Raw genomic sequence first — 14,883 nt, 5'->3', positions numbered from 1 at the left:
AACTGAAACACAAAGTAAAGTTACGACTGTCTCTCTCTGAGTCTTCGGTTCAGACTGCTGAAAAGCAGAATCAAGTCACCGGAAGTGACATCAGTAATAGTCCATTGTCAGAACCCAACAATAAATAGCTTAAGTAGAGATGGCAGCATTTGATAAATCTTACTATAGCCAGCACATGCAGGATTCATATATGCAGTTGTGGAAAGCTGTACAACTCGACAGCAATAATAATGCAAGCAGCGTTTTCTTGTTTGCTATTTATCAATGGCCAGCTCACTTGGACTAGTTTTTCTTTTCTTTTTTTTTTTTACACAAGAGTCACCACTTATCAAGGCCAGGAGGCCACTCGAGGATAAGGCTTAATGAATATACGGTAGTCAATGGGACAACATTATACTAATCGATAGTAGTTGAAATTTGGTAAATTGGATTACTTAAGGGGACGATTCAACAAGAATTTGTTTATGTTGGACTGGAAGACGACCATATTGCATATTATAGAAAGTAGGAAAACGGAAGAGTGGTCCGTGGGCATGCAGTTCTAAGAAAGAAGCTTTGTTCATGGAATCTACATTTAGGTTTAGGCACAGATAAAGAGTGGGGAAAATTATTGACATTGGTTTCAGCTAGACAGGTGTTTTTCGTGATAGTTTGGCAAAGGGGGGGGGCATAGATTGAAACTCAGATGAACACTCGCTATGAAAATAAGGATAAAGCAAAGACAAGCTCTCAATATCCCTTCTGTGGGAAAGAGATTGCAGGGAAGAGAAAAAGGCATCCCCTACTAGGCTACAAAGTTTATTTTGAACTCTGTCAAGGCAGGATAAGCTGCTTCTAGCAGCTCCTCGCCAAATGTGGCAATGATACTCCATCCTAGGATTTACTTGGCTCTTATACAGGTAGATAATTGCATTGGCAGTGAGATATCTATTGGAGCAGTTGAACGATCCTATCATTTTTCCAGCGACCTTGGCAACAGATTTGATGCAGTGTTCCATTTCAGATTAGGATTAAAGGTCAGACCCAGAAGCTTGTCAAAACATGGAGCCTCCCCAAGACGAGAGCCATTCATTTCGATTGATGCCAGATGGGGATCAAAGCGTTGGTGGTGTAAAGATAGAAGCTTGATTTTAGATGCATTAAAATTAATCAGCTACACTTTTCCTCAGTGCGCCATGTGCTCTAGATCAGAGGAGAGAGAATCAAAGAGAATTTGGTCGTTTACAGCCTTTGAAGCATTGCCATAGATGGTAGTGTCATCAGCGTAAATGTCTATGAATGATCTTAGGATGTGACTTGGGAGATCATTGCTGTAGACCAGGAAGAGAATTAGGCCTAGGATGGATCCCTGAGGGACTCCAGCATTAATACTGTGAGCTTCTGACTTCTGTCCATCAACTACTACTTTTATGAATCTAAGAGAAATGATTTAATAATTGAGAAAACATTTCCACCTATACCATAGCTGGAGATCTTGTGAAGTAGACCTTTATGCCATACCCTATCAAAGGCCTTTGATATGTCAAGCGCAATTGCCCTAGAAAGGAAGCCTCCATTGAGAAATTTGACTTGAATCACATAGCAGCATGCAAAGACAAAGAGCAGTCCACCGAGACCATTCATCACATATCAACACACAGACCTACGAATGCAGAAACATTCAAACACAGAGCAACATGCAGAGATTTTCAAATGGAGCAGCTCACCTAGATCTGATTCCACATGAACTGATACTGGTTCATCAATTATGTAATCAGTCGTCGTATTGTTGTCATACACCTCTGTTGTTGTGTAGCCAAGTGAATCAGTATCTGTTTAAATAAAGCATAACTTAAGTACAAAGCCAGGATCAAGCTTCGAGAGACAATGGATAACCTCTGTAAAGGTACTTTCACAGGGAAATCTATTTAAAACTGACTGTACTATCCCAGCAGCATTCACACTAGGTGGGTTGAACTGGCTTCCTCCAAAGGAGAAAGTGTCAAGGGGATATTAAATTCACAAGTAATCTTCAGTGCCATATATATGCTGATCAGGAAAGATGAGGACATTAGGTTTTTGCAGTTTTTGCAAAGTGTCAATATCGTCCTACATACATCACTTGGTATTCCCAAATGTTACACATCTGATACTGACTAGGCTTAACTTTACTTAATTTTGATAACCTGACAGGAACCGGTGTGTCAGTGTGATTATGCTGTGTATACGTAACTCAAGTGGAGATGGCAAAATATGATTAATCTTACTACAATCAGCATGTGTGTGTGATTCGTACAAATATGTGGTTGCAGAAAGTTGTACAACTTCATAAAATTAATAAAGTTAATAAAAGCAACCTGCAATAATAAGACAAGCAGTGTTTTCTTGTTTGTTTTATTCCAACAACACTGAATCACATATTAGCATCCAGAGACCTTCTAACACAGATTTTCAATCACATACCAGCATATAGATGCCTACAAATTCACGTCAGTATAACAAGGCTTTCAATAACATATCGGTATGCAAATACCTGTGATCACAGCGCCACAGCGCTATTACAGAATAGCATATTTCAATCACAAATCAGCATTTCTAGACCTTCATTCATGGACCAACAGGAATAGATCTGCAATCACAGACGATTACCTCTTCAATCATAAACAAGCAAACATACATGCTCCGACCTTCAATCACAGACCAGCATGCCCAGACCTTAAATTATAGACCAGCATGCTCAGACCTTCAATCACAAACCAGCATGCCTAGACCTTAAATCACAGACCAGCATGGACTGACCTTCAATCACAGACCAGTATGCGTAGCTCTTCAATCATAGACCAGCATGCCCAGACCTTCAATCACAGACCAGCATGCCCAGACCTTCAATCACAAACCAGCATGCTCAGACCTTCAATCATAAACCAGCATGCCCAGACCTTCAATCACAGACCAGCATGCTCAGACCTTCAATCACAGACCAGCATGCTCAGACCTTCAATCATAGACCAGCATGCTCAGACCTTCAATCATAGACCAGCATGCCCAGACCTTCAATCACAGACCAGCATGCTCAGACCTTCCTTTGGTGAACATATTTAACACATAATAGCTTTTAACTGTTTAATTTCAACCATTCTCAGTACAAAGTACAAAAGAGCATCTTTAATTTACAAAATATAAAGGAAAAGTAAAGCTGATTATTTATTGAAACACCAAATATATTAATCTATTATATAAAAGCCAAAATGTTTGTTTGTTTGTTTGTGTGTGTGTGTGTGTGTGTGTGTGTGTGTGTGTGTGTGTGTGTGTGTGTGTGTGTGTGTGTGTGTGTGCATTATTTTTCTATGTCCTGCAAAGGCTTTTGGAGGGGGGCGCTCGGAGGGGGGGTCACTAATTATTAAAACTTTTTATATACTTTCTAGATTATAATATCTCCGATTTACAAAACGAGGTTGTGTCTATCTTTTATTTGAGCGACTTTTATGTTACAAAATTCGCACTGTAATTTAATATCTCTATGGCGTGATGTTTGACCTAGATGACCAGACATTGACGTTCGTTTAAGCACTTGCTTTTTTAACCGTTTAATTTCAACCATTCTCAGTTCATTGCCCACTTAGCGTCGTGGTAACATGTCACACTTTCTTTTCTGCCTTTGCCTCAAGGCTTTGGGTTCGAGCTTACCTGCCTACCAAAACTTTTTTTTTTCTTTTACATCTCCAAACACTTGGGCAACGCTGGGTACCCCCGCTAGTCTATATATATAAAAGGAAAAATGTGTGTGATCATTTCGTGTATGTCTTCAAAAGGCTTCTTTCGCACGTGCTCCCGGGGTCGTTACTATCGCTTAAAACTGTGTATATAGGTCCTATATCATAATATCTAGGAATTAGGAAAGCGCGTAGCGTATAGATTTATTTATGTCGATTTTTACAAAATTATTGTTATTTTGGCTTCTCGCGTGTTTATTGGGTTCTTTAGTATAAATAAAATGAAACAAAACGCAAACGGACGTGTTCGCGGCAATGCGCCGGGAACAGACGCTTACGCTGCGTGACTTCGATTTGACCTTCTTAATTAGGTCAAATAGTTATAGTAAGATAAATAAATTCAAACACGTCTACGCTGTATGTCGCGGTAGCCCAATGGTAACATTGCACGGATTTTTTTTCACACATTAATTTCCAACTCAAGGGTACGGGTTCGATTCTCATACTCACCTACCAAAACATTTTTTTATTATTATTTAAACTCCCCACCTCCCGGAGTTTTGATTTACCTCAAGACACCTGGGCATCTTAGTATAAATACAGTGAAAAACGTTAGGTTTTCGGCTTTTGCTCTGCTTTCCCCCCTTCCCACCATCATCTGGGGTGAAGTGAAAACTAAAAATAATGATCCCGCGATGACCTCATTTAGCGTCGTCCTGTCAATCAAACCTCTTTTAGCTTTATAAGCTTTAACTAAATACGCTAATCAATTACTCTCACTCGTGGTCGAGACCGTTAAGTACTTGGCATTGGTTTCCACCTCCGCGTCAAAGCTCCCGGATTCAATCCCTTCTCCCGACCAAACGTTTTTTTTCATTACTTCGCTTATTCTTTAGTTTACCCCCCCCCCCATACACAGGTTTATTTATGCCATTTTTTTTCCGTTTTGGTTTTGGATTTTTTTACATCGTCTTTTTTATAATATTTAAGCAGGATTATTAATTACCCCCCCCCTCCATACACACACCTACAAACACCCGGGCAACACCGGGTACCCCCCCCCCTGCTAGTCTATATATATAAAAGGCAAAATGTGTGTGACCATTTCGTGTATGTCTTCAAAAGGCTTTTCGAGCACACGCTCCAGGGTTCGTTACTATCGCTTACAGCTGTTTATATGGGTCCTATATCATAATATGTAGGATTTGGGAACACGGGTCGTCTCTAGATTTATTTACGTCGACTTTTATGAGATTCGCGCTATTTCGCTTTGTGCCTGGTTCGTCCTGCAATTTAGTATAAATACAGTGAAAAACGTTGGGTTCTCGGCTTTTGCTCTGCTTTCCCCCCTTCCCACCATCATCTGGAGTGAAGTGAAAACTAAAAATAATGATCGCGCGATGACCTCAGGTTTATTTATGCCATTTTTTTTCCGTTTTGGTTTTGGATTTTTTTTTTACATCGTCTTTTTTATAATAATATTTAAGCAGGATTATTAATTACTCCCCCTTCATACACACACCTACAAACACCCGGGCAACGCCGGGTACCCCCCCCCCGCTAGTCTATAATATAAAAGCGAAAAATTGTGTTAGTGTGTGTGCTTATGCTGTATGTCCGGCAAAGGCTTTTTCCAGGGGACGCTCAGGGGGGGTCACTAATCCTTACAACTTTTTATATACTCCCTAGATTATACTACCTCCGATTTATGAAACGAGGTCATGTCTATCTTTTATTTGAGTGACTTTTACATGCTATTTTCATAATATTCCCTACTCTCTGCAAAAGAAGCGAAACTGAATCTGTAGCAAACAAGCTCCCTGGCACTCATGGCAGGGATGTCCAGAAAAGCAATAAGCTTTGATCAATGCTGGGAAAACCCGTCATATCAGACAATTGCTATTCGTTTGGACACTCCGTTTTTTATGGGGAGCTGGTTTTCCCTCAACATCTTGGGGAAACAAAACAAAAAAACTGGCTTGCAGCCAAAGTTAAGTGCAAGATTTCATTCCCTTATAGCGTGATGTTTGACCTCATTAAATTTACGCACCTGTGTAAACTCATTTACTTAACTTTTTAATCGTTTAATTTCAACCATTCTCAGTTCCTCTGCCCTCATAGTGTCGCGGTAAATTATCAGGCTATCACTTTTTCTGCCTTCTCCTCAAAGCTTCGGATTCAAGCCTACCTACCTACCAAAACTTTTTTTTTTCTTTTACACTTCCAAACACCCCAGGCAACGCCGGGAACCCCTGCTAGATAATTAGAAATGAAAGAGAAATTGGTTATTAAGATGATGTCTATTTCAATTCACTATATTTGCAAACCTTAAGCAAACAGCTAGAGTCATATAAAAAAAAAATGTTATGTGAGATGGGTGGGGATTATACAAAGGGTAACCATCCAAAACTCAACAGTCATGATGCATCCACAACTGACTTTTTTTTTTTTTTTACATAGGCATCACCACTTATCAAGGCCAAGAGGCCACTCGAGAATAAGGGTTAAAGAGTGTACAGTAGAAATTGGACTTGAATAGTTTTCATGTTTGCGGGCTGATGACAGCCTCCTGCATGTTGTTCCATGGCCCAGCAATCCAGACAAAATTATTTTTAGGCCAGTGTCTTTGAGATTGCACAAAATCTTTCGTGCAGATGACCTGATGTGAAAAATGGATCATGTAGCATGTTGCAGTTGTTGCATGGTGAGAATGACGTCATCATGCAGCTGCCTACATTCTAACGAATGCAGGTTGAGGCCTCCATCATTTATGTAGGATTTTGTGTGAAACCTGCTGTTTATTCGTGTCGCAAACCCCTGAACTTTTTCTGGTTGTTGGATATTCCGAATGAGACAAGGGGATGAAACTGGGATGTGATATTCCAAAATGAGTCACATGAAAAGCATATATATATATGATACTATTGACATTGGCTCCCATCCTGACCCCCAAATATAAAAAAGAAAAAATGAGTTTGACAAAAGACAAGAGGAAATAAGTTTATCAGAGAACAAATGTATAAGAAATGGGTATATCGGCAGTACAAAGGCATAGGAAGTTGTTCTCCAATATGCACAAAGGAGAGCTGATGTAGGGAAGTAATAAAGGTGTGGCGATGATGGAAATATTTTTAGAGTTAGTTTTGGGAGCAGTTTGTGGAGTTTGCAACATTTTACAACAGTCGAGATACTAGATGTAAATGTGGACCTTAGTGTTCAGGGGATTGTTACCCAGCGATGTCCCGTGGGAAGGCATTGTAAATAGGTACAATAAAAAAAATAAGGTCTACAACAAAAACTTAATTAGTTTAATTCGTGCTTTGCTACATTTATTTACCACTTTTTATTATATAAACTGACGTCAATTTCAGAAGTAGTGATTTGCATTAAAATATCATTCCTTCATGTTATTATTCATACATTTTGGATTGGCATGTCGGCCTTGTATTCTGCGTTCTGCTAATACAAGCTCTTTTTTGTTACATCTGTATGTTCATAAAGCTCTATACCTGTATACTTTTATAATTATTTTATAAATAAAATTACAATGTAAGGGAGGTAATTCAATGCTTCCATAGGAATCAGGTTAATAATTCATCGTCGATAAGTAAACATTGTCTCCATCATTCAAACAATAACAAATAAAAATTAATGTGTGTGTGTGTGTGAGAGAGAGAGAGAGAGAGAGAGAGAGAGAGAGAGAGAGAGAGAGAGAGAGAGAGAGAGAGAGAGAGAGAGAAATCCACTTTTTCAAAAGCACTTGATATTCAGATTTTAAAATTTAACAGTTGAAAAAAACCAGACAAGTGCAAAATTTATTTATTTATCTATCTATTGAAGTTAAATTTAAACTTTTTCATATTTTCTCATAGTAAAATATTCTTCATCAGGAAACCCAGAAAGTTTTTTTTTCTTTTGTGATAGTAAAGCCTGGCACGCCCTCAAAGATTGGAAATTGAGTTTGGATGAGGTTTAAATGCTCGATAACAATGTGAAGCATTGGTTGACAAAGAATATTTTACTATTTGAAAATTTGAATTTAATTTTAATGAATAGATATGTTTATTAAAATAAATTTTGCACTTGTCTAGTCTTTTCAACCATTAATTTATAAATATATATATATATATATATATATATATATATATATACATATATATATATATATATATATACATATATATATATATATATATATATATATATATATATATATATATATATATACATACATATATATATATATATATATATATATATATATATACATACATATATATATATATATATATATATATATATATATATATATATATATATATATATATATATCCATACTCCTATAGACTGTTATTTTTTGGGTATTGATGTTCATATTAAAAAACTTTTTTCTATTAATATTTATTTGCTTCCCCCAAAAGCAAAATGTGACACGAAATCCAACTCTCTTCCTGATCTATATTAATGATCTTCCTAATCACATTCTTACATCATTCGTAGATATCTATGCTGATGACACTACTGTCTATGGTAGCACATCTAAGACCATAAACGACCAAGTTCTCTCTGATTCTCTCTCCTCTGATCTTGAGCAGGTGGTACAATGGGGAAAGAGGTGGTTTGTTACTTTTACTGCATCTAAAACTAAGCTTTTTTCTTTACATCATCAACGCTCTAATCCCCATCTGGCATCAATTGAAATGAATGGCTCTCGTTTTGGGGAGGCCTCATGTTTTGACAAGCTTCTGGGCTTGACCTTTACTCCTGATCTTAAATGGAACACATACATTAAATCCGTTGCCAAGGTCGCTGGAAAAATGGTGGGATCCTTCTATCGATCCAGTAGATTTCTCACTGCTGATACAATTCTCTATCTATATAAAAGCCAGGTACGTCCAAAGATGGAGTACTGTTGCCACATCTGAGCAGGAGCTGCTAGAAAGGGCTTGTCCTGCCTTGATAGAGTTTAAAAGAGACTTCTTAGCCTTATGGGAGATGTCCTTTTCTCTTCCCTGCAACCTCTTTCTCACAGAGGAGATGTTGCGAGTTTGTCTCTGCTTTATCGTTATTTTCATGGAAAGTGCTCGACTGAGCTCCATTCTATGGTCCCCCCTCGCCAAACTTTCACAAGAAACACCCGTCTAGCAGAAAACACTATCACTAATTTCCCCTACTCTTTATCTGTGCCTAAACCTAAACATAGATTCCATGAGCAAAGCTTCTTTCTTAGAACTGCACGCCTATGGAATTGTTTTCCTTTTTGTGCTTTCCAGCTGACTGCAACATGGTTGTCTTCAAGTCTAATGTAAACAAGTTTTTGATCAGGCGTTCCATATAAATTAACAAATTTACCGAATCTCCATTACTAACAGTTACTATATTGTCCAATTTCTACTGTACACTCTTTAACCCTTATCCTCGAGTGGCCTCTGGGCCTTGATAAGTGGTGATGCCTATTTAAAAAAAAAAAAGCACAACAGAAAAAAAAGCAAACCTTTTTCCTATTTATTTAAAAAGAAAATACAACTTTGTTATATATGGGTTGTGGAATTGCATTCATCTGCAAAAGATCTAGCTAATTTGCATATTCTTTTAAACATTCATTTTTAATTAATTCCCTATTAGTTTTTTCCGTTTTCTTATGGGATGATCAACTTCAGTTAACTATTGCATGTAATTATATTCATGTAGATATTCTACATGATTTATACTGGCATAATATTTGTGTAAAAAGATTATAGTAAACACAAACCACTTTCTATATATATTTATGTATGCGTAACTATTTTTGTTAAAATGTTTTTCACTCATAATGGGGGTATGACTCCAATGATTTCGACGATATATTCTAACAATCAACCAATCAGAAGCTTCAAAAGTTACTATAAAAAATGTCGAATTTTGGATTAAATCAGTTCGCTGTCGCCTCTGTCACGAAATGACTCAAGATCGGGACTACATTGATTCTTCGCCGATTTGATTTACTGCCGCCATCTTTGTTCAACATACTGTCTCAACGCTTAACAATATATTTGTTTAAAAATTTTGCCAACCAAACTCCTCTGTCAGTTTTTGGTCTACAGATATGAAACTTAATATATAAGGTATTCAAACCCATGCAAAACTTTATATTTGGGTTTTAACCGGGGAAAATTAGTACAAAAGTGTGAAAATTAAAGAAATAGAATTTGCCAAGTGAAGGTCGAACAACAGCATTACGAATAATGTAATAGCTATTCGTTCCTGTTTTAAATTTTAGCCTTGTAGCAAACATGTCTTCATAGCTCAGGCATTAATATCAAAGAAAAATGTAAATCGTAAGCTAAACGTTTTGGTTTTGATTCTCGGTGGTGATGCAGGAGTCACTTTTTCTTTTTTAACTTTTTAAATCATTACTATATATTGACTCCAATGTAATACAATAATAAATACAGAATCTGCATTAGTCAAAATATCATATTGAAGCGTATTTTACGACCAGCAATGCTGGGTGGTCTGCTAGTATATATATATATATATATATATATATATATATATATATATATATATATTTGTACATTTTGGCAGCAAGTCATTATTCAAGTATATCTAATCATATATATATATATATATATATATATATACTAGCAAAAAGTACCCGTTGTTGACTGGGTTCAAAAACAGCCTACAGAAAATGGACTCTGATTTATGAAAGTATGATAGGTTATGAAAAGGAAGGGTTGTGAAGAGATAGCTTCGAATTTGGGGGTACCAAAACCAAAGCAAAATATGATGAAAGTAAAAATCAAATAGATAAACCCCATAATTTATTATACCATACCTGTTCACACTGAAACACTTATCACAATATTCTGTGGATCTATATTAAAAAACCTTGTTAAACTTTGTGACATATTTCCATTCTATGGAGGTCAGGCGCGAACGAACACCCCATAATTTTATTATACCATATTTCTTCAAACTGAAACATAATTATCAAAGTATACTTACGCAGATAGATATGAAAAGTCTTTATTAAAGTTTGTGCCTATTTCCATTCTATGGAGGCCAGGCGCAAACGCAGACCCCACAATTTTATTATAACATTCCTATTTAAACTAAACATTCCTATTTAAACTAAAACATACTTATCAAAGTATTCTTATGTACATCTATATCAAAAACACTTATAAACGTTTTTTTTTACTTTTTAATTTTTTATTTCCATACTTTGTGGACCAGACGCGAACGCAGACTCCACAATTTTATTATACCATTCCTATTTAAGTTAAAACATACTTATCAAAGTATTCTTATGTACATCTATATCAAAAACACTTATAAACGTTTTTTTTAACTTTTTAATTTTTTATTTCCATACTTTGTGGACCAGACGCGAACGCAGACTCCACAATTTTAATGAACCACCATTCTGCCAGATCAAACATACCCATTCCTGTGTCTCGATACATCTTCTATGATTATATGTAATCAGTTTTTTAAAATAGTCAACCATATAGAAGCCTATTCGTGACAAGACACACACACACACACACACACACACACACAGCTTTATATTATAGATATATATATATATATGTATATAAGAACAAGTAGTTAATAAAATATTTTAAAAAACACTTTGAAAAAGAGTTAAAAACACATTCAATTTTAAAAAGGAAGCACAGAATAAGTGGATAGTCCTTAATCCATGGAGTTTTGAAGAAATACTTTCTTTCTCATCAGAGGGTAGGGATTAGCAAAATGCAGGATCGGATTTTGCTTGCAAAAGTATTTAATGAAGCTACAAGTAAGTCATAGATCTTACTTGGTAAAAAATAGTGAAGCAGAGGGAATAGAGGGAAGAAAACGGTGATTTCATGTGAATGGATGGTCTGGTGAAGCGTAAAATATCCAATAACGGTAAAATCCAAAAAAGTTGATTAAATTTCCATGTCCACAAGTAAAACCCAAAGGAATCGCATTAATGGAAGATGGTTCAAAGTAATCCAAAATGCAGAATTCCGTGGAATAATTCAACAAATGGGTGTAAGGAAAAAAAGGGAATGAGTTCAAATAATATTATTAAAAAAAAAGATAAATTGTGCGTAGAAATGGAGAGATTTTAAAACACGGCTGTCAATGATGATTTAAGAAAAATGAGTAAAGAAGAAGAAAAAAAGTTGAATGGTGATTGAGTTATTTTTAGAATAGAAAAGGCAATGTCAAAATGACCCAGACATGATGATATATATTTCATTTTACTTCAGTCAAGATAAATAGTCATAAGATAAATAGATATTTGAATATTCTATTGAAGTTCTCTTTTACCTTTCAAATACTTAGTAAAGAAGTTAAGAATATAATTTTCCTTTCCTCAATCAACCATTTAAATATTTTATAGTATATCTTTCTTGTAGTCTCTTGGTCTTACTGAATTCCAGGACAAAAATTCATCTAGTCTGGTGGAGTATCCAGTTTCATGCTGTTACTTGAGGTAACATCACTTGCAGAAGGTACACTACTCCTTATAAAAACAAGTGTGGGTTAGCTATACTGAAGAAATCTTATTTGCACCATGAATACTATACTAATTTGAATATTTTGTCAGGGTTTGCTTGTGTAGAAAAGTATCCTCATGCCAGGTTTGAAAAACCTGTGCACAGAGCGATCTTAGATATTCGAGGATAATGTCAAATAGCGATTCATTAACGTGAATGAAGGCGTTGAATTACCTCCCTTACACTGTCATTTTATATAGAAAATAATTATTATATAACTATACAGATATATAGCTTTATCAATATATATATATATATATATATATATATATATATATATATATATATATATATATATATTTTCCTGTATAACATTATGAGGTACCTGTTTCTTTCAATAACGTTTGCTAAATATTTTAAAGTATGCACATGCATTGTGGAGTTTATAGAGTATGAATATGATTTTTCTTTTGTTTTTTTGCTGTTTAGGATTTTTTATTTCCTCTGGTGGAGATTCTTAGTAATTATTAAAACAGTTGTAAGGTTTTTATTATATTTAGTGTTACATTTTGGTTGCATTGACTGAAAAGATAAAAAAGAGATAAACTGCTGTCTGCGTGAGCCTTTTCTAGTCTCACACAAAAACACACGTTCACATCTCAAACTATATTACTTGTCATATACATACGCGCACACAAACATACGCGCCACACCCTAACACATACATATATTCACGTTTGCGTATATACACTCACATTCATGTGTATACACACACACGCTAACGTACACACATGTACTCACATACGTGCACACGTACGCACACATGGACAACATCACTTCCTCTTTGAAGGAAATCTATGCATGCGCAAAAGACCACCGGAAACAACTATAAAAGCAAGAGCAATAAGCAGCTTCTTTCTTTTCCGACTCGCCTTCCGAGCCGAGTGGTCGACGGACCAACCGCGCGCCCCTTTCAGAGCATGTGCATGCCTCACGCCACTTGCTACTATATGTGGGGCAAAAAGCTAACAAACAGTACGTACATCTTATACACTTTCTATCTCCATAACCTGGATTGACTTTCTCTCTCTCTCTATCTACAACTTGTGCCGGAGAACACCTCCGCGTAGCTGACTGCTAACATGGTGCACAGCTTTACTGATGTCAACCCTCTATCTTTGTCTTTGTCTACACGCTGGACTGTCATTCCCATTTCCAACACATTACTCACTCCTTTTTACGACGCGCGGACATGAACACGTGTTACACCTAAAACAGTCATTCTTCAACAGTAAATAAACGACACGTTTATTTTATCCAGCAATTGAGTTTTTGTTTCCTTCATTCCATTCGTTTCATTATTTTCTTTTATAACAGGATTAGGATTTATATATCCTAGTCCTCTACATGTCTCATCCTCCAGACTCCCTTATAGCAAACACTACAATCATGGATCGTAACTTCCGTCCCTCTGGTTGTGAAAGCTAATTCACTGTATATAAAAACTAGCAAGGCTACCGGGCGACACACACACACACACACACACACACACACGTGTGCGTGCAGACAGACCATCCATTTTCATAGATTTCTTCTGGAATAAGTTGGCATAAGGAAAGAGAATTCTTGATAAAAAAAAGACAGAGTTATATCCCTTTAGTAAGTAAATTGGCTTAAAAAATAATTTGCACCAGCTCATGGTCAAAGAATGAATATTTTTTTGTCGTTTTTGACTTCAGCTGGACATACATGCACACATACATGCAAACATACATGCATACATAACTACCTGACAAATATACACAGTGAACCAAGTGCAAGAGAGCTTCAAACAATTGCATTTAAAGGAACGATTAAAATCTTAAAATGATCTATCAATTGGAATGTATGAGATAGCAGGTGAATGTTTGGTATCTGATAAGATACCCAAACCCAAGCTTTAACAAGAAAACATGAAACGACACGCACACACACACACACACACACACACCACGTGCGCGCACACACACTACTTCTCTTTTATATAACAGATGATTTGCATGTTTAAATCTGGGAAAATCTTTATTATTTAAACTTCCCCAGATATCTTTATTATTAATCTATGTTCCTGCATAACGGTCATTTCCGAAAATGGCTTTCAAATATCATGCAAAGCGTGAATGAAACCGAAAATACTTTTGATACATTGAAATTATTTCAAAGCGTTAAATTTAAAAAGAAGAGAAAATACTTACCTGAAGAAAACGACATTTTTGACTCGCTTAGTATTTGTCAGCACGAAATGGCTGAAGAATAAAGAAGAAGACGAAAGCACGTTTTATAATAATATTTAATAATGATATTTAATAATGATATTTAATAATAATATTTTAAAATAATATTTAATAATAATATTTAATAATGATATTAAATAATGATATTTAATAATGATATTAAATAATGATATTTAATAATCATATTTAATACTAATATTTAAAAATAATATTTAATAATAATATTTAAAAATAATATTTAATAATAATATTTAATAATAATATTCACTAAATATATTAGTGTTGGGACGATTAATCATAAATTTTCAGAGTATTGAAATCAGTTTCAAAATCGGAAAAAATTAGTGCTTATTTTCCGAAACCGAAAGAATTTCTTTAATTGCTTATTTTTTTGGTTTTATCCTTTTTTTCTAATTCAATTTTCGCCCCAAACAAGGC

At 35.4% G+C, this 14,883-nt stretch overlaps 1 protein-coding gene across 2 annotated transcripts in view; it reads right to left on the bottom strand.

The window, feature by feature from the left end:
* Positions 1-14,883, bottom strand: part of LOC145294052 (uncharacterized) — a 58,775-nt gene that overhangs the window by 13,306 nt on the left and 30,586 nt on the right. For both annotated transcript variants that reach the window (XM_080141042.1, XM_080141043.1), the window contains exons 2-3: positions 14,407-14,457; positions 1,707-1,811 (exon numbers count right to left, since the gene is read on the bottom strand). In XM_080141042.1, the coding sequence (XP_079997168.1) occupies positions 1,707-1,811; positions 14,407-14,422 (121 nt within the window). In that variant the 5' untranslated portion in view covers positions 14,423-14,457. The remainder of the gene's footprint in view (positions 1-1,706; positions 1,812-14,406; positions 14,458-14,883) is intronic.

This window comes from Euprymna scolopes, chromosome 15 (assembly GCF_053919585.1).
Source record: "Euprymna scolopes isolate OS-2025 chromosome 15, ASM5391958v1, whole genome shotgun sequence".
Taxonomy (NCBI): domain Eukaryota; kingdom Metazoa; phylum Mollusca; class Cephalopoda; order Sepiida; family Sepiolidae; genus Euprymna; species Euprymna scolopes.
Note: the sequence above shows the minus strand (reverse complement) of the source record. Positions and strands in the feature narration are given on the sequence as shown.